Raw genomic sequence first — 25,077 nt, 5'->3', positions numbered from 1 at the left:
GTGGGCATACTGCCTAGGAGTTATAGTAAGGCCTGAGACTACAATGGATATATCAGGGACAGATTTATTAGATGGTGGAAACAGTAGTAGTTTACAAATCAAGGTTAGCAATAGGTTCATCATTTACATGACCGAACCCTACAGTTTTTTTGTTGTATACAATCATGTTGCTCCATATTGTCATCAGAAAATACATGTATAGGTGTTTTGACTGTTGTCCTTCCTCCCCCCTCCCGAATCTATTGGTAACTGGGTAGAGGGACTGAGTGAAGTGCTGCATGCAAAGGTGACATTAGGAGGCATAAGTAAGGCACACTGTAGTCTAAGTCGTCTAGCCACTGGATTGTTCTTAAACTGGACCTGGAACAATATACCACGCACATCCTTTGGTGGCTTCTTTTCTTGCTCTGATTTCTATTTCCAGGCCTGTATGTATAGGTTTCCCATGTGTACTTTTGAAGTTATTTCTATTACCCCTTGTAACTGTAACTGCCCAGGTCCCCCAAACACTGGCAAAAAGTGAAATAATTATTCCCAGCACCTCATGCACTCATACACAAGAATTAACTTATAGTTCGGCATTTACATAACTCAAAATCTGCAATAAGAATGGGGTCGCCTTCTACAGTTTCTAAACCTTGTTATAAACAAACAATCATATTCATGAATCATATTAAATTACTCTGCGGCCACTGCAGTCAGCAGAAATGCTATCACTCCCCCCTTGTTGAATATAATGGGAGTAAAAAATCTACAGACTGATCAAGGATATGGATTTCTCTGTTTATTCCCCCACATAACTACGCTTTCTCTATCCCCCCAGCAAGGCAAAACCTGTAATTCATGTTTTTTTTTATTTATACAATCCCATAGGAGTAAATTCATGGTAGTAAATACTTAAAATAGTCTTAAACAACATATAGTTTCCCGGAAAATAAGACAGTGTCTTATATTAATTTTTGCTCCCAAAGATGCGCCACGTTTTATTTTCAGGGGATGTCTTATTTTTTTTCAATGAAGAAGAATTACCATTTATTGTTGAACAAAAAAATGAACATTTATTATATACTGTACAGTAGTTGTCATCACAAACCAGCATAACCAGACAAACTGTGAATCCTATCAAGAGTTTCTTACTACTACCATTATTTACAGGTACAACAATCTACGGTATGGCACATTTACCAATATTTATGGTATGAACAGAAAGTAAAATTATATACTATACTATATATATTGACTAAAGATGAGCGAACACTATTCGAAACTGCCGTTTCGAATAGAACACACCCATAGGAATGAATGGATGCAGGCTAGAGATGAGCGAGTACTGTTTGGATCAGCCGATCCGAACAGCACGCACGCATTGAAATGAATGGAAGCACCTGGTATTTCCGCTTTGACGCCGGCCGGCTACTTAACCCCCCGTGTGCCAGCTACGTCCATTCATTTCAATGCGTGCGTGCTGTTCGGATCGGCTGATCCGAACAGTACTCGCTCATCTCTAATGCAGGCCGCTTCCATTCATTCCTATGGGAGTGTGCTATTCGAAACGGCAGTTTCGAATAGTGTTCACTCCTTTCTAATACTGACATATATACATTTGTATACATATACTCACACATATATATTCTTACAGCATATATACTCACACATACCTGTATACAAACATACAGTACTTACACAATATACAAGACACATACTGTAAACAAATGTACACATACATACATATTAAATATGATATATTACCAGAAAATACACTCACATTTGCCGTAAGTGGAACTGTTACATCGCAGCAGACCCCACACAGTGCGATCTAATGGATGACTCACTGGGAGGGGGAGGGGAGAAGTTCCGGCAACACAGACAAGTCTGTATAACATAGCAGGGATAGCTAACTGCTGCTAAGGAAAGGTTACAAGCATCTATTAGCATATGGAGCTGCCGATGGTGTCCTCCTGATGTCTATTCCCCACAAGAGGGAAAGTATGCTACTAGCAGCGGGCCCCTGTGTATGTTGTATATGGAAGTTTCAAAACAAAAACTTTACTATGTCTTATTTTCAGGGGATGCCTTATATTAGAGAATTCAACAAAATCTCTGCTATGTCTTACTTTCACAGGTGTCTTATTTTCATGGAAACATGGTAGTAGGCAGAAGAAATTGGAGAACATTAAATAAGGGATCAAGTCCATTCCCTGATCAACTTGACAAACTTCTCTAAACTCTCACCATAACAAAAAATGATGAAAAAAAGACATTACATAACAGATCTGTGAGTGACTTGTAATTCACCTATTCAGCACTGAAACAAAGGATTTTTTTATTCTTCTACAAACATGGTTGTATCAGTCTGGTCTCCGTCTCATAAAGGTACACAAATTTAGGACAGGGGCACTTTGTTCATTTGTTTGAGTCTCCCTGTAAAATCTCTCCACAATGGGGAATAGCCCTGATTTAAAGGGGCTTGGTTCATTACAAAGGAACACATATCTAGGGCAGGTCCAGCCTGCCACCCTCACCCATATGGTGAGGGCTTGTAGACTAAGATGTCGCGGAAGTGCTAAGGCTATGCCCTTCCTTTTGCATACCATAACTGAAACACTGATACCAAATCCTTTGTTTTCTCAATGGAACTAAATCAACCCTTGTGCACTTCAACCAACACATTGATTTGTCTGTTAACCCTTTGTCTGATAGCCATACTTTATGTGTCAACACTGGCAACATCTAAACATCTTTTCTTAGGCATGCCAGTCTTTCTGAACATTTTCTGGTACCCCTTCACTGCATCAGCGCCCTCTTTTGCTCTTACAATCTCTGTAACTGGAATTTCTCTATTCTTGGGATCAGCCCCACACTATTCCCCAGGATTAACCTAACTTTTTCTGTAAATAACCTAAAAGGGTACACACAAAGATATCTCTTGGGCATCCAGTGCTTAATTTTAGAGGACCTTTCATTTCGTCATTCATATGCGGGTTTATATATTGCTACAGAATTCAGTGCACTGTGTGCTTTCCCGGTATGTTCCCCGGGGCAGGAGATATCGGTGCCATTAGTTTCGGCATAATCTTCCCACTGTTAGACAGGCTCATAGGTCAGCGTCATCGCTGGGCTGTAAGGAACACCCCCCCTCCCCATGACAGTACTTGTCCATATCCCTGTACTCTCAGAGGGTTTGTTCCTTACTACCCAGCAATGATGCTGAGCTGTGAGGAATGCCCTTCTGACAGTGGGAAGATGTCAGTGCCAAAACTAAAGGCACCAATATCTCCAGCCCTGGGGCAAATACCGGGAAAGCTGACAGTGCACTGAATTCATCGCAGTCGGCTTTCTAGCAGTATATAAAACCGCATATACATGAGGACATGAAAGGTCCTCTTTAAGTGCAACGACTTGCCTTAAAACTTCAAAGTATATCTCTCGGTATGTAGTGTTAAAAGGGCTCTATCAGCAAAATTATGCTAATAGAGCCCCACATATGCGTAAATAGCCTTTAAAAAGGCTATTCAGACACCCTAAATGTTATATTAACCCCCGGTCCCATTTTTAAATAAAAGCATAAAAACATATATGCAAAACTTACCGAACGTGCACCATGGGCGGGGATAAACGATGCAACGTCAGCTTCGGGCACGCCTGCCTCTTCTGTCTTCTTGGAGTAACGCCCTCTGGTTCCGTGTCTTCCGGCTTCTTCTCTTCAAATCCCGCACCTGCGTAGTAGCGTTTCCCTCCGAAGCGCTACTGCGCAGGCTCACTCGCCATTTTACTTAATGGCAGTTCACGCGTGAGCCTGCGCAGTAGCGCTTCGGAGGGAAGCGCTACTACGCAGGCGCGGGATTTGAAGAGAAGAAGTCGGAAGAAGACACGGAACCAGAGGACGTTACTACAAGAAGACAAAAGAGGCAGGCGTGCCCGAAGCTGACGTCACATCGTGCACGTTCGGTAAGTTTTGCATATATGTTTTTATGCTTTTATTTAAAAACGGGACCGGGAGTTAATATAACCTTTACGGTGCCTGAATAGCCTTTTTAAATGCTATTCACGTATATATGGAGCTCTATTAGCATAATTTTGCTGATACAGCCCCTTTAACTGAGTACAAAGAAATCACGCAGTAGTCGCAGGCTACTACCATTTTGTATCCGTAAAACTGATCAGTTAAGCCAATGATCAAAGTGTGTTATGAATGGCCGCTGACTTCTGCAGACTTACCAGCTGCTAATCACTCCAATATCTCATCCACAAGCCGCATAAAAAAATCCGTGAGGCACAAGGTCGGCTGCAGGTTGTGGAGTGGCAGCACTTCAAAATATGATGAAGGTTTTTATTGTATCTTCCACTTTGTGCAATGCAAAGGAGCCAACCTGGAACATGTCACCACTCACCAGCAACAGGCACATCCCTTGTAGGCCCTTGGCTGAGGACTGGCATCATGGTTACCATGCATTATAGAAGAGATGTGCATGGTACTCTGTAATGTACAGGTATATATACAGATTATAGGCTCACTTCTGATGCAGTAGCCATCACTATCTGTATATAAAGCCACTCTATGTAAAAGTACAGGTGTGTAATAAACATGCATGAGCCTGTGAATACTGAACAGCTGTGGAAATTGTCATTATCTTTAGTCATATCTCACACACAGACCTATATATGGTTATTTCACTGAGCTAACCCTACCATGTCAGTAGCAAGTAAAGCGACACACAGTGTGTGAGGGGTAAGTGCGCCGCCTCGGTGAGGGGACATTGCCTCACAAACCATTGAGCAGTCTGGCTACAGTCCAGGGTGTTTTCCCAGAAAGCACATGCTTTGTCTTGGGAGGTGGGAGAGGCTGCTCCTCTATAAAGCAGCAAGCGGCGCCTCGCGTTCACTTCAGAGCTGACAGGCTGAGGCTCGGCTCCTCTCACACAACTTCAGCGGGCGGGCACAAGACTCCAGGGCACCGATAACACCCAGTGGCCCCCCGGGACTGACTCCAAAGCACGTGGATTATTAGCAGAGGACCCCAACTTCAGCGGTGTCCCCCCGGATCTGGAGTAGTGAACATTAAGCAGCCCCCAGTGCAGGACCAGAAGAGCCGGACATAACAATGCTGGTGAGTTCGTACTGCTGTGGGGGCTGACACACCTGGCACAGTCCTGCCTGCACTGCTGCTAGCCTGGAAGGATACCTCATGCCGACTGTCACTTAGGGCAGTGCCCATATGGGCATTGGTGCCATTTACTGCACAGCTCCTCAGACCTGCTACTTGGTAACTAGCATTGGTTGTGCCCTTCGTGCAGGTATTGTATGTGACCTGGTTCACACTAGGCTGTCTATTGCCAGTCCATTATGAAATCCGGAGGTTGATTCCAGCCATAATGGGCTGTGTGCACACATGCATGGATTTCTAGTATATATTACCGGTATAGGCTACTTTATTAACCATATAATGTTTATAGCTCTTTTCCGCCATCCCCACCTGACCTATGGCTATATTATATATAGTAATATTGTTAGGACTTCCTTGCTATAGAGACAGTCTATACAGTTGTACTAGGGGTCAATAATGTGAGCGGGTAAAGGCCAGAAGGTCAGGCTGCCTTCACTCTGACAAGTGACCAGGAGATGACAGAGGGGGGTCAATCACTGGGTCCTCCTGGTCTAGGATGGCAGATTGTGTTTTCTCTATTGAGATCAATAGAAATGGCTCAACTTGTCTGCAACATGCTCTAGAACCATTGCAAAATCATTGATGACTATATTGATGCTAAGGAAGAGATTACATTTACTTCAACTGCACGCTTTGTGGTGTGACTGTGACCTGATGTGGACTAGGTTGCTTACATAGTTATTACATGTCTTGTACGAACACTTCTCAGCTAGCTGTAGATAAATACGCTATAAATTGGACACACACAGTATTGCTTCTATTATATCCACAAACTTTCTTGTTGGAAAACCCCTTAAGGATAAGGCCCTGTGTAGCGAGCCACGGCCAAAAAGCGCTTTTCACAGAGTCCGCAGAGCTTTCGTCTGCAGAATTTCTGCTTCAGTTATACCTATAGGAAACCCGCCAGCGCTTCTATAGGTATAATTGACATGCCACAATCTAAAAAAACTCAACATTGCGTAAATTTCCTGCACTGTGTTGATGGGATTAGCCAGAATCCCATCAACAATGCATGTATGGTAAAACGCTGTGGTTTTTTTTGGGTTTTTTTTTTGCAGAGTTTACACTACATGGGGCCCTGGCCTTAAGGGAGTCTGTCAGCAGGGAAATCTGTATTGTAACTCTAACTACAAAGTGGCAGATGTTACTCCAGTAATGAAGAGGGTGGGGGGCTTGGTGGCAGGGAGAGTGAAAGTAGAGAGTGAAGCCGCAGCAAGAGAAGAAACATTCCTAAAGCCCTTTTCAGTTAATTTATATAAGACTAAAACAATGATTTTCATGAAAATACAGTTGCGATGCAGAATAAGAAAGATTTTTGGAAAGTGCACTACAGGGCAAAGTCATTACTCTTGATACCAATTTTCCTACTGATAGACTCCCTTTAAGGGCTGTCATGCCTTTATGCTGTATATTATAAGATAATCCTTTAATAGTCCCACAGTGGGGAAATTTCAGTATGTTACAGCTGCATAGTAATACAGATACATGATAATACACAGTAAATATTACAGAAGTAGTAGACACACATATGCTGAGAAAGATATACTAGGAGTCCATAGCAGCTTAGGAACGGAGAAGAAAGAAAGAAGGAAGACTTCACAATCATTAGTTCTCTGTGCGGAGTGATCTTCACTTGGTTTGATGTAGATTATACAGCCTGGTCGCGGTTGGAAGGAAGGACCTGCGATAGCTCCTTCTCACACTTGGGGTGAAGCAGACGGTCGCTTACAGTGCTGCCCAGTGCCATCAAGGCCTCATACATGGGGTGGGATTTGTTCTCCCGCATGGAGGTCACCACAGACAGTATCATTCTGTCACCCACCACCTGTACTGGGTCCAAGGGCTCCCCAGGACAGAGCTGGCCCTTCTGATCAGCCTGTCCAGTCTTTCTGTCCCTGGTTGATATACTGCTCCCCCAGCAGGCTACACCGAAAAAAATGGCTGAGGCAACCACAGAGTTGAAGAAGGCCCTAAGAAGTGTCCCCTGGACTCCGAAGGCCCTCAGCCTCCTGAGCAGGTAGAGCCTGCTGTGGCCCTTTCTGTGCAGCGCCTCCAGGTGATCAGTCCAGTCTAGTTTATTATTGAGGAGCACACCCAGATACTTATAGGTCCTGACTATCTCAATGCATGTTCCTTGGATCTCCACCGGGGTCGGAGCACTCCTCCTTTTCCCAAAGTCCACCACCATCTCCATGGTCTTCCCAGCATTAATCCTGAGATGGTTCCGCTGGCACCATTCAACAAAATCCCGGTTTAAGTCTCTGTACACCCTATCGTCGCCATCAGTGATAAGGCCGACTATATTAGAGTCATCGGAGTACTTCTGTAAGTAACAGCTGGAGGAGTTGTGCCTAAAGTCGGCAGTGTACAGTGTGAAGAGAAATGGGGCAAGAACTGTACCTTGTGGTGCCCCCGTACTAATGTGCTAAAACCTTTTCATAGTTTTATTCATTCTTGCTTTTTACCTAATGTAACTCACGGATTTATAATTCAACTCTGGTCCTCAATCTGACACATATGACTTCTATAGATGAATGCCCTTTAGTACCAGCTTTGTGATGCCATTTCTAATAGTCCTATAGTTTACAACACTGACAATCGGTTGTGTGTAGCATTGATGACCGCAGATTTTATCAATGTACTGAATTGTGCGAAGTTTATATTTCATATAAATGTTCTTTTTTTTTTTTTTTTCTAGGCCATCAATTCATGGATTATATTGCTAATCTGCACGACTCTATGTATTTCAGCTGAGCAATGTTCAATAAAAATTTTAGGAGAATATCAGATTATAGAAGAAATGGTAAGAACCAATTCTAAGAATTATAACTGCAGAAAGAGTAACTACAAGTTTTCTTACACTTCTCTTCTATATTTCTTACAGATTAGTACCCAAGGTTATTTTTGTTCTATGCCTGTAAAAATCCTAAATAAAGAACATGTGGTAAGTTACTACTATAGGTGGAGGGGTAAAATGATAGCACTGCGTAAACGTCATCTAAATGAGGTATTTACAGCATTTTCTGATGTACTGTATTTTAGATATTTTCAGGCAGCTAAACTAGTATTCTTACACAATAATAGTAGTTTACCATAAGGAAGGATAAGCCTGATCTGACTGGTCTACCTTTGCCTACCCACTATCTTACTGCACAGTAAGATAGCGGGTACATTTGGATATGACATATGCTTTTAACCTGAAGACAAAGATTTACTGGTTTTCGCATCACCCAATTGTGATTGCTGAAAGGAATACTAGTGTATGTGACTGAAGCTTCCACCTACAAAATTAAAGCAACCAAACCTGACCATCTGAATTCACGCTTCGATTTCTGTGCGCATGGTCATCTCTTCATTTACGCCTATTTAAGTCTGGCACTGCTTTGGATTCCAGTTCCTAGATCAGGGGTAGGCAACCTTCGGCACTCCAGCTGTTGTAAAACTACAACTCCCAGCATGCATACTTGCTCATCTGTTCATGGAAGTGAATGGAACATGCTGGGAGTTGTAGTTTCACAGCAGTTGGGGTGCCAAAGGTTGATGACCCCTATCCGAGAATTAATGTTTGTGACCCTTGTGATGGCAGTGCATGTTGGGAAATATAGCCAGTGTTTCGGGCACCTGATAATCTACTTGAGCTTATTTTTAATTTTTTAACATGACTAAGGAATGGTTGAGATGAAACTGTATGCTGCCAAGGAACCTCGAAAGTTTGTTGGCAACTGTGTTGCTATGAGCAACAAAGAAAGTTCTGCCTTCATAAATATGCCCCAACATATTTGTAGCAACCAGTCTCACACCACCCTGGTCTCCAGCCCAAGACAGAAGTGGCAATAAGAATCAGACAATGGACTTGTCAGCATTAGGATAGGCCTTTCACTTTGTCTTCTTGCCATGTTAGTCAAAATGCCAGACTACAATAACTGCATTATTATATTTAGGTTATATCAGATCTAGCAAAGCTGATTTTTATTTATCATCGCTTATGATATTTGTCAACTCCCCAGTATACAAGATTTTCACTCTGTCAAGCAAATATGTGTGGACTATTGGGCTGTAGATAGCATGCAGCTTCTATGCTTCTCAGAAGTACAACACAATTGCCATTGTTCTGCAGATGTATTGGGGATGTGCCACTTCTGGCACTTGCACTTGTCCATGAAATATGGTCCATTATTGCAAGTGCTTTGGGTTTGCTTTTTGAAATTTTTTTCTTCTTCAGAAATATCAATATAATTGTATTTTAGGAGAATGGGATATGTGTTTCATAATAACCTTGCTCATAATGCCTTTGTGTTACTCTATTTTTATTTCAGGAAGAAAAGTGTGACCGTTGGGCACTGGTATATGAATTAGAGGGCCTCTTGGAAAAACTAAATTTTACCCGTGGCACAGATAATTATAACAAAAAGAACCATTTGATACAAACCTACATATCCTGCATAGAGAATGAAGACTATTCCATAAAGGTATGTTCTGAATTATAAGCTAAGTAATGTCAAGAAAACATCCGGATCTATTGCTATAATATGAGTGGCAGTGCCTTATCAACTGCAGTTACACACAACCTTGAATTTAAGAGAGGTTTTTACTTTTACATGTTTATATTGTTTATTATTAAATCACAAGTAAACTTTTCCTTATTTTTTTCATAAATCCATAGTTCCAGTGAAGATGAACTACAATATATTTTATTACAGAAAATGTCCTGGGTTTTTTTCTTATTTGTCTCCTTCTGCCACTGACCAAATCTGTACAATAGAAGTCTATAGAGAGGGGAAGGGGAATTAGAGGATAATTCCTTAAAGGGGCTCTATCAGCAAAATTTTGCTGTATGAGCCCCACATATGTGTGAATAGCCTTTAAAAAGGCTATTCAGGCACTGCTAATCTTATTTTAAACCCTCATCCCTTTTTAAAATAAAACTATAAAAACATATAGGTAAATCATACCTGAATGTGCACCCTGGCCGAAAGAAGAAGTAGGCATGCCAGAAGGGGACGTCGGATCATGCACGACCGTGCATGATCCGACGTCCCCTTCTGGCATGCCTACTTCTTCTTTCGGCGACGCCATCCGGTCCTGGCTCTTCCCTGGCTTCATCGTCCTCTTCTTCCGGCGGTTCAAATCCGATTGGATGAAATCTGGCGCGTATGCGGAAGAGCCAGGACCGGAGGGCGTCGCCGAAAGAAGAAAAAGAAGAGGTAGACGTGCCAGAAGATGACGTCGGACCGTGCATCACCACCCAGGGTGCACGTTCAGGTATGATTTACCTATATGTTTTTAGATTTTTATTTTAAAACGGGACGGGGGTTTAAAATAAGATTACTGGTGCCTGAATAGCCTTTTTAAAGGCTATTCACGCATATGTGGGGCTCATACAGCATAATTTTGCTGATAGAGCCCTTTAAAGCAGAGATACAGTTTTCTTTCAGAGCACTGCTGCGCTATCAGAAATTACTATGCAGTCTTCTCCAGACAGAAATGACCTATTTAATTATGTAGATAGATCATACTTCTGACTCTCTCCCTACACCCCTTTTCATAGACTTCATTGTAAACTAATCTACTTTTGTATGGAGTAGAAAATCAATTGGATAAAAATTATAGTTGTGACAGTTAGGCTTAGTTCACACGTAAATAACGTGGCTTATTTTGGCACCGGAAAAAAACGCTTCCTAATTAGGAAGCGTTTTTTTACCTTGGCACGCTTTTTTTGAAGCGTTTCTTTTGTAAAAACCGCACGGAAAAAAACGCTTCCCATTCATTTCTATTGCTTTCTTCAGGCGGAAAACTCTGAACTAGCCCTTAAAGGCATAGGTGGTAAAATTTAAGGTTTAGTTGTACTTTTTAAGGGGCGCTTGAAAGCAGTAAACGATTAATAAACCTAATTACCATACCTTGTAGAGGTGATCCTACAGTTTTTAAATATGCCTCTGTTATTAATGTAAATAGTTTTATTCATTTGCAAATTACGGGAATCTAGAGCTGAGACTGAAGCCCAAGATAATGTATGCACTTTTCTCCTCATTTACATATTAAGAAAAAAATGTAGATGAAAATGGGACTGCAAAGCTGAATAACAGGCCTATTAGGAAACTGTAGCATGACCTCTACAAGGTACTGTGATTAGGTTTATAATCAGTTTACTGCTGACGAACTCAATTTAAAACAATGTACAGCCTAAATTTTAAGGAGGCCCTGTTACCTCTCCAGACATGTCATTTTTAGTACATAATTCTATTTCTCATACCCCAACAATTCTTTAGAATTGCTTCTTAGAATGGTTTCTGTTGTTCCTCCTGGAAACTCCTTAGCATATTGACAACTGGTTTGGATGCTGAGAACACTCATCCTGTTCACTCTGTACAGACAGTCAGACTATGTAAGGACACCCCACTTTCACAAGGAGAATGGTGACACCCAGTTGTCAATTAATAAATGTCTAGGAGGAATAGAAAAACAGCATAAAGTTGAGATACTTAAGAATTGCTATATCATGGGGAAAATAATTATTTACTAAAACATACATCAAAGCAGGTGACAGGTCCTCTTTAAAGAAAACCTTTCACCTCCTGGGGCACATATGGTTTAATATACCGTCAGAAGGCTGACAGTCTATTGTGCTGTACTGTGAGAGGAGGAGGGAGGCGTTCCTCACCGCTCTCAGTACAACGCAATAGACGCTGGTGTGAGGAAGGGCTTTCCTGACTGACTGTCAAAAACACCCTTCTGACAGTGAAGAGCTACAGTACTGGCATCGATAGCTCTTCACCCGGGGGACAGAACATGAAAGCCGAAATGAATTCAGCGCACTGTCGGCTTTCTAGTGGTGCATTAAACCGCATGTGCCCCAGATGGTGAAAGGTCCTCTTTAACTATACACGAAAGACAAAAAACAAACAACAAATGCTGAATACAGTTTTATATTGCATTGGCCCACAGTATCTTGTGTGCTTCTACTGCTATGCTCAAATGACTTACTGTATATACTCGAGTATAAGCCGAGTTTTTCAGCACAGTTTTTGTGCTGAAAAAGTGCTCCTCTGCTTATATTCGGGTCATTATGGTAATTTTCTGCTAGCAGGCCAAGATAGCAGACTCCGCCCCCCCCCCCCCCACCGCTCCATCACACGCCGGGTGACGTAGCCACGTAAACTCAGGCCCGCACCCGGCGTGTGGCTGCTTCCTGGCCTGCTAGCAGAAGTACCGTAAGTACTTCTGCAGATTTTAATGTACAGCATCGCCGCGTTCCTGGCAGGAGCGTGGGGATGCTGTGGGCCCCGGCACCCGCCCCGGTGTCTGGATGCCGGGTCCGGATGCCGGGCTGTAAACGTAATGGCGCCGCTCTGCAGAGCGGTCGCCATAGAAACCAGCACCTCCGCTGTAATGCTTACAGCAGAGATGCTGAAGCTTATGCCTGCGGTCTCTGATTGTAGGCATAAGCTATGGCATCTCCGCTATAAGTGTTACAGCGGAGGTGCCCTCTGGAGATGTCCTCCCCCCTCCGGCCGGCCCCGTACCTTTAAAGTTGCAGGCCGGCTCCTGCGCAGCGAGCTCGCAGTAGCCGACCTGTTCCGACGACAGCCGGGAGCCTAATGAAGGCTCCCAGGCCTGTCATCGCTATACTACTATTATGGCTGGTCTATGACCAGCCGTAATAGTAATGTAGAGATTCTCCCATAGACGGCAATACACTTGTATTGCCGTCTATGGAACTTGCAATCAAATGACTGCAGGTTCAAGTCCCCCAGGGGGGCTAAAAAAAAGTTTTAAAAAAATATAATATAAAATAAATAAAAGTTAACAGCGGGTTCACACCAGCACCTGATCTCAGTTATGCAGGTTTCCGTTTTCTGTCAGCAGAAGACAGAAACCGACATTCAGTGTCTGTGGGTGAGCAGTCTTCTGCTGCCCATGGCGAAACCGTTTTGTTTTTTGTTTTTTACTGGACACAAAGTCCTGCATGTCCGACCAAAAAAAAAAAAAAAAACCGGTTTCAATGCGGAGAGCAGAAGACGCTCACCGGCAGACACTTTTCAAACCCATGAATGTTTCTCGGGCAGGAAACGGAAACCTGCATAACTGAGATTGGGCGCTGGTGTGAACCTGCCCTCAAAGTAGAAAATGACTATGAAACACATACACATTAGGTATCCTGTGTCTGACAGTGCCCGGTCTACTGAATATAGGGGATCTGCAGTGCTTCTATTCCGTCGGGAAGGGGTTATTAGGAGCACTGCAGATACCCTATATTCAGCCAGGCTGAATTCCAAGTGGGGGTAAAAAACCCAGTCCTCAAGCTCAGGGAAGGGGCAGACAGACAACCAAAACACCCCCTCCCCTTTCCAGCACTTACTGCACCCAAGAACTCGGCCATTTTAATTTTTGAAATTTTCCAGCAGCTGCTGCATTTCCCCCTAGGCTTATACTCGAGTCAATAAGTTTTCCTAGTTTTTTGTGGTAAAATTAGGGGGGTCGGCTTATACTCAAGTATATACGGTACAAATTCATAGTTTTTTTGTATGCAGCATGTATATGCATTGTGTACGATACAAGTTAATTACATATACGTTATCATTAAGTAAACAGTATTGTTTAATATGTTATACTTTGCTATAGATTTGTAGTTTAACTCATGCTCACTTTGAAGTCTTTGGTGCAGTTTTTGCATGCAAGATTTAGCCAGACAAAACCATGAGTCGATATGAAACTCCAACAGCAAAAGTCTTTGTTTTGTTGAAAAAATGCATGAAATGGCTGCATAGCTACATTGTGTGAGAAAAGCTTCTTCAAGGTAGTTTCAGGTCAATGTCTACGTGTGGGTTTTTTTTTCATTTACTTTCTGATAAAGCATATTTTCTAAAAGGCCTGTAAAGACTTTTAGTGGAAAGTAGACAGTAAATATTTCCACTGTGACTGAAGTTGCATAACAGCTCCGATTACAAGAAAAAAGCTTTGTCACAATCTTAGCTGATATTGGTCTAGAAAAAGTGAACTACAAGGCAGCAGGAGAGTGCTTGCTTGTTTTCTATCAACATCTCTATCTAAAGCCATGTGCGAGGCAGCAATACCTTGTGTAACTTTCACTACAAGTAGCATTTGCAGTTGAATAGGGAATAGTGTAAGTGTCTGATCGCTGGAGATCCCACTATTGCGACCCATGTATTACACGAACTATGTCCTAGTCCTGTGTGAATGGAGCAGTATGTGAGCTTCATTCACTTCTGTTTAACTGAATGAGACATATCTAATCACTGGCAGTCCAGAAATAAAACCTTCAGCTATCAGACATGTTATCTCTTATCTGATGGGCACAAAGTAAGTGTTTAGTGTATTTTAATGCCAGATGTCTACGACGTTTATAGCATGAATGGGTCTATGTAATCTGAGTACAACTTTATTTCTTCTTACTTTCATTATTGAACAGGATGCTGCCAACGCTTACCTTCAAACCGTAAATATGAATGCTATTGAGATTTTACAGCGAATCAATCACTCATTACATGAATTAGATGGGTTCAAGGCTGAAGCTGGATCTTCTTCGGATTGTGAATTATATTATAACAAACAAAGGCAGAGTAATGGTGTCAGCACTAAAAGTAAGACTGAAATTTCTTCTGTGTATAAATTGTCTAGTGTACTGCTTATCCATGCAGCATATGTCTTTGCTATGTGCCTGAATTGCTTTGTGGTGCTTGTGTACAGTTTGGACTAGTTACTAGGTAGGATCATGGCCTCTAATATTCTATATACTTTTCTGCATTTATGTTTCTCGCATGAATAACTGGCTTTCCATATAATGTCTAGTTTGCTTGTCACACTAACCAGCCATACGTCACTTTGGATGTGTATTGTATCATGACAGATCATGGCTTCACTGAAGCCTCTTTCTGTCTTTTCTGATCCTTGCAGGTCCTCAGTGTGCATGCCCTTCCCCAACAATACCTATTTCTTCCAGTGAGACTGCTCAGACATCTCTAAGTTACATATCGGAATTTGCAAGCAGCACATATACAACAAGCTATTCCATTAATACCAGTCCCTTGGCAGAGGACATGACTGGCAGTTATCCTGAAAAGCTAATAAGTCCTCAGAAGAGCTCACAGGGGCTAGATTCTCCACAAATCATCTTTACAAATATGCCAAGTGATAGAACACCTCTGACCACCCTCATCGATCATTCACATGCTGATACCACAATGCAATCTGGGGATTTTTCAGACTTTCCCTTGACTGATGATGGTTTGCTAATACATAGTACAGAATTTACAAAAGGTATCCAGGAACCATCATATGTTAGCCCAAATCCATCTCAAACTAATTCAGATCCTACGCAGGTGACTAAAGATGCATCAGATTCTGGTACTGGGGAATTGTATGAGTCAGTGGCGTCTCCTACTATAGAAAGTCCACGCATTCCTACATACCCTGTTATAGATGAAGAATTCTCTACTGTCATGGAACCAGAAATACATGAAACTACAATGCGTGAATTTGGTTTACAAAGTTCTAAGGGGTCTGTGTTTCAAAACTCTCATTCTGTGCCGAGCAAGGAACCTGGCATTGAAACCTCTTCCAGTTCTGTGACCAAAATACGCCGATCTCTTGCAAATATGGATGCAACCTCCAGGGCAGCTGTGATGACACAGACTGGCTCTAGTCTTTCTACTAATGCCAATGAACCAAATCTCCTCTTTCTAAATTCTGTCTATACAACCATCCCATCTACTGACACAGGCCTGTCTCACACTGAAGCCCCTGAACCTGTGTCACAGGGCAAAGTCACAGAGGATAGAAACCTTGGCTGGGCTTCCTCCTACATTTCCTCTAGTAGGCTGACTACTAAAACAGAACTATCTGTGTCCTCTCCTGTGCCAGAAGGCCAGCATCCTCTCTCAGATGTTACCCACAAGCCCGTGTTAAATGCTCATAAGTCATACAATATTGTTCCGCAGCAAGAGAGAGACATAGCTACTGATGACAGGCAAAACACCTTTTCAGGTCCCAACTACAGCTCTAATATGCTCCGTATTGTTGCAACAGAACAGTTTGAAGATGGAAGAAAGAAAGAAGACAGCCAAAGCAACCTACAACTGATCATCATTGTACTCCTTGTGGTGTTTGTGTTACTCTTTCTCAGTGGATTTCTATACTACAGACATCAATATCGGGTAAGTAATCATTTAATTGTTATAAAGTATTGCACGGTAGTATTTTAATCCTAGTTCTAGTGTGCTGATATTTATAACTATATCTTTCTGAATCCATTTTTTTATGTATAGCCTAATAAAGTTCTTATATTCCTTAATTACATAACTAATAGTTTAACAAAAAATAGATAATAAATGAAGTTAGAAATATGGGAGTCTACTTTTACACTTGCATATCAGTTAAAGGGAGTCTATCACTTCCACACCCCTTATATTCTGCTTTAGGGGACATTAGTAGCATAGTTAATATACAATTTTTTGTGTGAAAGTACAGTCTTGCTGCTGTTAAAATAATTTTTTACTGCGTGTTGTATGAGCTGTTCCCAGTGGCGTGGCTTTACTTGCTGGAACACCACTGGTCGGAGCCTGTCAAGCTTTATGTTGGGGTCTCTGGAGCAGCAATGGCCCAGGTCCATTGAACAGCTCACTTGCATACTTGTATTTTTCAACAGCAAGATTGCACTTTGACAAAAAAAATTATTTACCTTTCCACGATTGCAACAGTTTAGGATTGATTTTCTTAGTGGTAGACCTTCATTGAAAAAACATAAAAGTACAAACATTGAGGTTTCCAAAGTACAGACATACATACAGACCCGAAAGTGCCATCTATATGCCCTCCCACACACTGCGTAAAAGGTATCCATAATAGTATAATTTATTGGTAACGTGCACTAACATATCATACTAAACTTCTCTGTAATAATATGACCTTTAAAGATGATTAAAAACACTATATTTGAAGCTTTGTTTAAAAAGATAAACTTCTAGTCCATTCTTTAATTGGCCTGTATTCCCTATAGGTGAAGATCTGCTCCACCAAATAAATTAATTATACATTATCTCTGTTAGGACAATACTTGCCCCTAGCATCATTAAGGGTGTTTACAGTGCCACTACTGGCTATAATTATAAGTCCACATTCATTCAAAATGGCAGCATTATGGCAAAACAACCATGAGTTGCCACACCGCCAGCGCCAATCTATAAATCAAAAACCCACCCCCTACAAGTAAGTGCCAGCATTCATGGCTCCAATCATGTTTGGCAGAACCTGAGAACACTATTTGACTGATTAAACACCTCCAATCCCTGTAAGGTGTGTCCCATCATATAATACTTTCAGCCCATCACATGGGGAACCAAAGAAGCAACCTAGGAGTCAGCTGTCAAGCGTGGCTGTCAGTAAAGAGAACAGTAGGTAAAGAGATGCATGAGTGCTCGGGTCACAGAGCTATCAAATAGAAGGAGTCGTGAACAGCCCTATCAAATTAAGTATTGTTCATGGAGTTCATTGCTAATAAATGGGCAGTAGATAAGACCATACAAAGGATGTGCAGATAAACAGACCCTATATCACAAGCTTTACATTCACTTAAGATGTAATTAATTTAAACCCATGGGGGAAGGGGATGCATTAATGAAACGGGATGGAGAATAGCACTAATTCCTACCCTATATCATCCAATTATATGAATAGGATTGAGGAAAATATAATTATAAATCAAGATAGATGAGCTACAATATTACATTGCACATCATGTGGAGACCATAATATCTCCATCACGACCATAGGGTCTGCTCCTCCCCCATTGCAATGATCAGCCCTAAACCACCAAGCAGAGACCTAAAATTTGACATATAGATATAGGGTATGAACACTCACTCATCAAGGAGATCTCAACCTCAAAGAAGCACAAATATGAATTCTAAGGCCAAAAGTTCTCACTATATTCAGCCTGAAGATCCATCATGCTTCCACTTAAGATCGTAGTCATAGTCTTCCCAAAATAGGTTCTACTACAAAAATGTTGCTCACATTAATGGATTTACACACTCTGCAGGACCCACAATGATATGTGCCAGGCACTATCCATGGTAACCAAGAGCCTCAGATGGTTTCTGGAGTCAGGTAACTGTGCATTAGATGATCCTGAATATTCCTGCCTCTCCTAAACGTTATTGCTGGTTCATCAGACTTCGAGGAATTTGAGTCCCTTGAAACACTCATAGGATCTCCCATTCTTCAACATGTGTATAGTTGTAGGTCCTAATGACCATAACTGGACATCATTATGGGCTCTTTGTCTATGGTTCAAAAGCAAATCTCTCTTCCTGGACATGGACTGTTGAAAGGCATTCCTAAGGACCTGATCCTGGAAACCTTTCTCTAAGACTAAAATCTGATATGGTGCTGCAATTATGCTTGGCCCTTAGATACTACCCTTTCCGTATTCCTCAGCAGAAGGCACTTGGGTATCAACTAACCTTTATCTGGAGACCTTTATCTGGCTTGTAACTATAGTCAATGACAGTGTTGTAAATATCCATGATGATGCTAGGGGCTAGTACTGTCCCAATAGAAACATGTAGGGTATAAGTAATTACTCAAACAGATCTTCACCTATAGGGAATGAAGGCAAATTAAGGCTGCAGTGCTAACCACTGAGCCACTATGTTGGCCCTACAATCCTTATCCTCTTGTTGAATAGGCGCTTCAGCTCCCTGCTAAATGCCTAATCTAAGTCTGTATGAGACAAGAAGCTACAAATAAAGTGTTTTTAAATCTCTTTATCAGGTTATTTAGAATGAATAAAAGAGATGGATTTATTAATACCAATACCATATATTAGTTAATCTTCTCTCTGGAAAATTAGCTTTTATTCATACAATGGAGTCTCGGCCGTGAAACTCAGTCTGTATGTGCCGAGGAGATGAAATCCAAGTACTATAGTTGTCTATGATGTTAGGAGTCCCTGCCCCCCTCTTCCTTCATAAAATGATCTAAGGGGTAAATAAGGTTTAAGTGTATGGATATATAATGTGTTACTGTTGGTTTCTAAGTTGTTTTTCCTCTTTTTGATCTATAGGAATTAGAAAGAAGATTAAATACAAGGTGTAACCTAGATCTTACAGAAAATCCTATTGCAGTGTTACCTGAAGAGAGGTGAGTTGTACACTTGGTTGTTCAGATTATTTGTGTTTTCAGATCCTGTATAGCTGTATTTGAGCACAACATTACGTTTTATTCTTTCATCAGTGTTTAATCTGTTTTTGTTTTTTGTTTTTTTTTCCAGGGAGCGCTTATCAATAACTGCGTGTGACATTGTGTAATGGGTAAGTGTTTCTGCATTAATTTATGACCTACTTGTATTAAACCAGTGCTTTTTAAACTTTTGTACATTTACCCCTGAGGGTGCGCCGCAGTTCAGAACCAGTATCACCCACCAGGATGGACACACTATTGCAGCACCATCCTTATTTTAAAAGCACAATAAGCACTTCTATCAGTACTGATGGAGGAGTTCATTGAAGTTGCACGTTCCCTGGAGAGCAAGTGTTGAAGTTGAATTCATTACTCTCCACTCTTCTCCAGGTGCTGATATCATATAAGGTTCCAGAGCAGCGGGGAAGCATGGAGCGGAGTGTTACGTAAAAATGCAGCTCATTCCTTATGCAGCATTCATACTTGCACCTCTGTCCATACTTTGTGTTTCCGGAAAAACTGCTTAGAGACTGCTTGCTGGCGGTCAGTTTAAAAAACCATTCATTTCAATGGGCTTTTAAAGCAAACCTCCGGTGTCAGTATGCAGCCTCTCATGGTGAAACCAGATTTTTTTGCACGGACACAAATTGGGACATGCAGGACTTCGTGTCCGTTTAAAAAAAAAAAAAAAAAAAAAAACTGTTCCACTGTGGATTTGGTTACATATGTGTGTGGTAAGCAGTAGACAAATCCTCGGTGTTATAAGGAGAACATTGAACTACAGAAGCAGAATGGTGTAGAATCATGCCGAGAACTATTATGTGCATGCTATATTCCAGCTAGTAGGGCGAAATGATTGTAGAGGGATTGATGCAAAAAAAACTGGGAAGGGCCGTTGAAAGAGAGGCTTCATGAGCCTTAAAGTACACAGTGCAGTGTGGACACATGAGCGTCTCTGACACCCTCCCACAATAACTTCTGTTCAGCATTTCTCATAGGAGAAAAGGAAAACACAAAAACACAAAAGAAGGTTTGCTATAAATGGTTAGTATAAAATATATATACACACTCGGGCTACACACACAACTAATAGTCATGGCACAGACTGTCATCACCGACACAGGTGATGGCCTATTTTTTTTTTTTTTTTTTATCCGTTTTCATGGATCCCTCGATAAGCTGAAATGTATAAGGGATCTGTGAAAACAGATGCCACAGGAAGCAAAACGGCTGTGAAAAATGGACATTTTTCACAGCCGTTTTGCACCTATTTCATGTGAATCTAGCCTCACGCTGACCTCTGCAGGTCAGCCAAAGCTGCCCACCAATGATGAATAACGTAACCACTTAGCTTCTCACTGATGTCCTCTTTACAGAGATGATGGCTATACAAGGAGAGTAAATCTTGAATGGTAAAACAGTAGACAAATGACAGGTTAAAAATAAGACTTGTAGTTCAGCCCAATGTGCAAAATTGCAGGCCACAGCAAAGAAAACACTTTCTAGCTAGGAAGAGGCTTTTCTTCTTAAGCTGACTAAAGCACTCTCAAATTGGATACACTTTGAGGCTATCTTCCTCAAGAAAAGAAAAAAAATCAGTCCTCCTTCCAAGCTCTCATTCAAGTTGGTCCACTCCGCAAGAGCACAAGAATAGGCTCACCTGTGGCCTGCACTAAACAAGAGCAACAACTTCTGCTGCTATGGCACTATATTCAGCCACTAAGCAGTCACCACGTGATACAGCTTCCAGAAAGTACTATAATACTGACCGCACAATAACGTGCACCAATTACAATAGATAGGAGCATTGAACATAGTACAAGTGTATTACAACACTTGATATAACAAATAAACAATAATGTGCCAAGTTGTAGGGCACTAACTTCAGCGCTCTGGTAGCCAGAAATGTGCAATCAGTACAGCCAGTGTCAGGGTTTAACTCTTCTCATGCTGAACAATCAGTATGTTCAATGTGTGCATCCTATACCACCTTAGGGCATGTTCACAAGGCGGAATTTGTATTCCGTGTGTGAACACTTCTGTGTGGCTAGCCATGACTGGATTGGGGAGCAGAGCATCGGCATTCAGTCGTGGCATTCCGCTCTAGATTAGGCCCAAAGAATGGGCCTAATCGGGAGGGAGCCTAGCGCCGCGGATACTGCGGCTAATCAGCTGTGGAATCCGTAGAAAGATAGGATAGCTCGCTTCTTTTTTTTTTTTCCGCTACTAGCTAGCAGTAAAAAAAAAAAAAAGCGAGCGGCTCCCACTGAAGTCAATGGGAGACTTTTTTTTTTTTTAGGCAGATTCTGCATCAAAATCCACTCCAGAAAACCCCCTGTGTACATACCCTTACAGATTTTAAAGGCTTTGTAGATTTTGGCTGTCAAAGGAGCCTTGAGAACCCTTTTAACTGAGCTCTTACAATGCACTATCATAAGTAGGCTAAGAATGGAAGAAATTTGGAATTTCTCTTTACCCCTATCATAACCAGTGATAGATATATCCACAGACATTTTTTAGATCCCACTCAGTAAAAACTCTATCAGTCACTGTGATCTGATTGGTACTGCACAATGTAAGCTGAAGGGTAGCAGCACACAACAGTGTTTCACCAAACAATTAGGACTTGCCAACTCCCCTCGCATATCTGTTTTAACACAAACTTGTATTTCCCATGTTGTAACAAGTGACAAATTTACATAATGTAACAAGTGACAAAACTACATAAGCCCCATGTTGCAAAAACCCAACATTTTGGCCATTGAGGAAAATGCAGTGTTTTACATTACATGCAAAGTGGAGTGGATTCAAGCTAATTTATTTATTTTTTTCACTTTCCTTGGTCTATTTAAAATATAACATTTTTGTCTGGACAACCCCTTTAAGCATTATTGACGTAACAATGGAAAACCCCTTCAACCATCTTCTGACCACTGCTAAATTTGTCACTTGTTACATCATGGGGAAATACAAGTATGTGTTAAAACAGATAGGGGAGTTGGCAAGTCCTAATTGTGGCACATGAAGGATGTTTTTTATATTAATAAAAAAAACGACTTTATACTAAAACCAACGTATTGTAAAAAAATATATCTAAATTGGGAAGAAAATATCATGTCACTAACTCAGTGTAGCTAAGTTTTCAGAACGTAATCCTCTATACCGCACTATATTATGGAGGCGTTCTTTCCCAAAAGCAGTGTTTCTGGAGATTAATATGCCATATCAGTTCCACATACAAATCGTCTGTGTCTTTATATAAAATCAGAGGTACTGGAGGGCCTCAAAGACTTCTATGGGTGACGTATTCTGACTGTGTTGAACTTGAAGCTTTTACAGATGAACACACAGTCTGACTTTGGAATGTTTTATTGTTAACTAGTCGTACTGTAACCCAGAACTATATAAATTATCTCTGAAGAATATACTTTATTGCTGCAATTCATGGAGCGGTTAGAATAAAGTGCCCTGTAAATGATTCACTCAGACAGGGGTGTCACAAGCTTCTCTTGCCAGACCATTGAAGAAAGTTAGTCTATGCTCTAAACTTTGTTGACTTAGTAAACATACTGTACAGTACTGTATCAACTCTTTGCACTATATAATACTGTAAATCTTTTTTTTTTTTTGTAGGTTTTATGGAATTGCTTGAAGAGACCTATAGGAGTAGTTAAGGGCTGTCGGACCTCACTTGCGTGGACTGAACAGGAAGTGTGAATTCCTAGACGCTTGGCGTCCCGTTCTCAGTGAGGTCAAACTACCACATGGAATTTGCTTCTTATATTGCTGGAGGATTCCTTAACCAGAGGAACACTTGACAGATTCTGTCCGTCCAAGGGGTTCATCCTTCCTTGTGATATTAGTCTGTTTTACGAAGGGACACATTTACTTGGCACAGTCATCCCACTGAAATATTTGTGGACAACATGTACTTCCTAAGGGAACTGTGTGGAAGTCTGTCTGTATTTTAATGAATGCCATACCACTAGCTCATGTATTGTGTAAGTATGAAAATGGCAGTTCTCTTTTAAAAAACGTTTTCTTTTATTACTTTGTATTTTTTATCTTAGACTACATTCACACGACTGTAGTGCAAAAACGCCATGAAAAATGTCCATTTTTTCCCTGCTGTTTTGCACACAACGGACGTCCATTTTCACAGATCCCTCATATATTTGTGTATGGAGAATCCGTAAAAATGGACAAAGAGAGCAATACTTATATTTTGACAGTCCGTAACAAATAGTCACATTCACAGACAATGCATTTAATGTAGTGTGAATGTAGGGTAAGACTGGAAACCCACATGCAATTTTTGATACCATTTGAGGTGTAATTTTAATGCATGTTTGCATGAAGTGGATGCAGGCAATTCATTTTGAATACATCCCTGGTTTGGGTTGAAAAAACTGCATCAAAAACTGCTTTCAGACTAGATGTCTGATTCCAGGCTAGTTAAGGCTACACATTGCAAAACACAGCTAAAACAGCTGCGGAGAAAAGATGCAGCAGAAAAACTAAGCAAAATCACTTTGGTTTTTCATTGCTGTTCTGCTGCATTTTTCATTTTTGCCTTCCGCACCCCATATGTTTGTGAAAGGCTACATTTCCGCTGCATATTTTTTTGCAGTGTATGGATGAAATTATACTTTGGTACTATAAAATTATTTTTTTTCTGCTTCGTTTTCACAACAGCCGAACACAACATATTCCTGCAATGTGTGGCCTTATCTTAAAGCTGATATTTGCACATGTATATTAGATAGGCACAGTAGCTTTACTTAAAGGAACCTTTTGACATAAAAATACAGTTCTATCTGCAAGCAGCATGTGGTAAAACAGCTGAGCAAATGTATTAACATAACAGGAGCTATAAGTTTTATCACAAAACTAAATATAAACAGTCGTCTAGTCATGTGGGTGATCCTGTCAGTGCCTGATAGCTCACTATGTATGACTGTGTATATGGGCATCTGTCAATCACGGATAGGCTTGCCTAAATAATAAAGGACAGGTTATAAAATGACTGTTATACGTAAATGCACTCAGCTCCTCCTGTTCTGTCATATACTGCTTGCAGTTTGAATTGCATTTTCATGGTGATGGGTCTAATATAAATATGTCTTATAAATATATATATAAATTTACTATTGTGGATCTGACTTGACACTGGCATAAACTTGCCTCATCTTTGGCAAAATGTGGTGTATAGACATATGGGTGGGGATTCAGAAAAAGGTGGCATGGCTTAAATGTGCCACAGTGTGCCAAAGTAGTGTCAAAAAATTCTGGCACAAGGTAAACCAACTAAAGAGTGGTTTAAATGAAGACTAGACAGTCTGAAGATACACCAGATTTATCGTCCAACACAAGTCACTGTGATAAATTTAGCATATTTTCAGATTTCCTAGCAAAGTTTGCACTAACTTTTAGTGAATATTGGCCTATGACTTTAAACCTAATGTGTAAAATAACTTTGCCATCTTCATTAACCTTAGCTATTCACATTGTGCCTGATATTACATTAGCCATATTTGTAGCCATGTTGCCATTGTCTTTTTACTGACTTTACTATAGGGTATGTTCACAGATGGAAGCTTTGATGCATTTTTATGTTGCATCTATTGTTTTTATTAATCTCACTCTAATGTCTCATGTTATAAGTTTATGGTTTTTAGAGATTGTGAACCTATCTTTAGGAAGCGGCTACCATT

At 40.9% G+C, this 25,077-nt stretch overlaps 1 protein-coding gene across 2 annotated transcripts; it reads left to right on the top strand.

Annotated features, from left to right (window-relative positions):
* Positions 1-4,909: 4,909 nt before the first annotated feature.
* On the top strand, positions 4,910-23,927 carry LOC142194873 (uncharacterized). 2 transcript variants are annotated; one of them, XM_075264294.1, is made up of 9 exons: positions 4,910-5,107; positions 7,863-7,967; positions 8,049-8,108; positions 9,481-9,633; positions 14,595-14,766; positions 16,211-16,338; positions 19,248-19,324; positions 19,455-19,494; positions 22,997-23,927. In XM_075264294.1, the coding sequence occupies exons 1-8, from the start codon at positions 5,102-5,104 to the stop codon at positions 19,489-19,491; spliced, it is 738 nt and encodes a 245-aa protein (XP_075120395.1). In that variant the 5' UTR covers positions 4,910-5,101; the 3' UTR covers positions 19,492-19,494; positions 22,997-23,927. The 2 variants fall into 2 exon arrangements, with proteins under 2 accessions (XP_075120395.1, XP_075120394.1); XM_075264293.1 differs by having other exon boundaries at positions 15,080-16,338.
* Positions 23,928-25,077: the final 1,150 nt, after the last annotated feature.

Source organism: Leptodactylus fuscus, chromosome 2, assembly GCF_031893055.1.
Source record: "Leptodactylus fuscus isolate aLepFus1 chromosome 2, aLepFus1.hap2, whole genome shotgun sequence".
Classification (NCBI taxonomy): domain Eukaryota; kingdom Metazoa; phylum Chordata; class Amphibia; order Anura; family Leptodactylidae; genus Leptodactylus; species Leptodactylus fuscus.
This window is presented reverse-complemented; position numbering and strand designations above follow the sequence as displayed.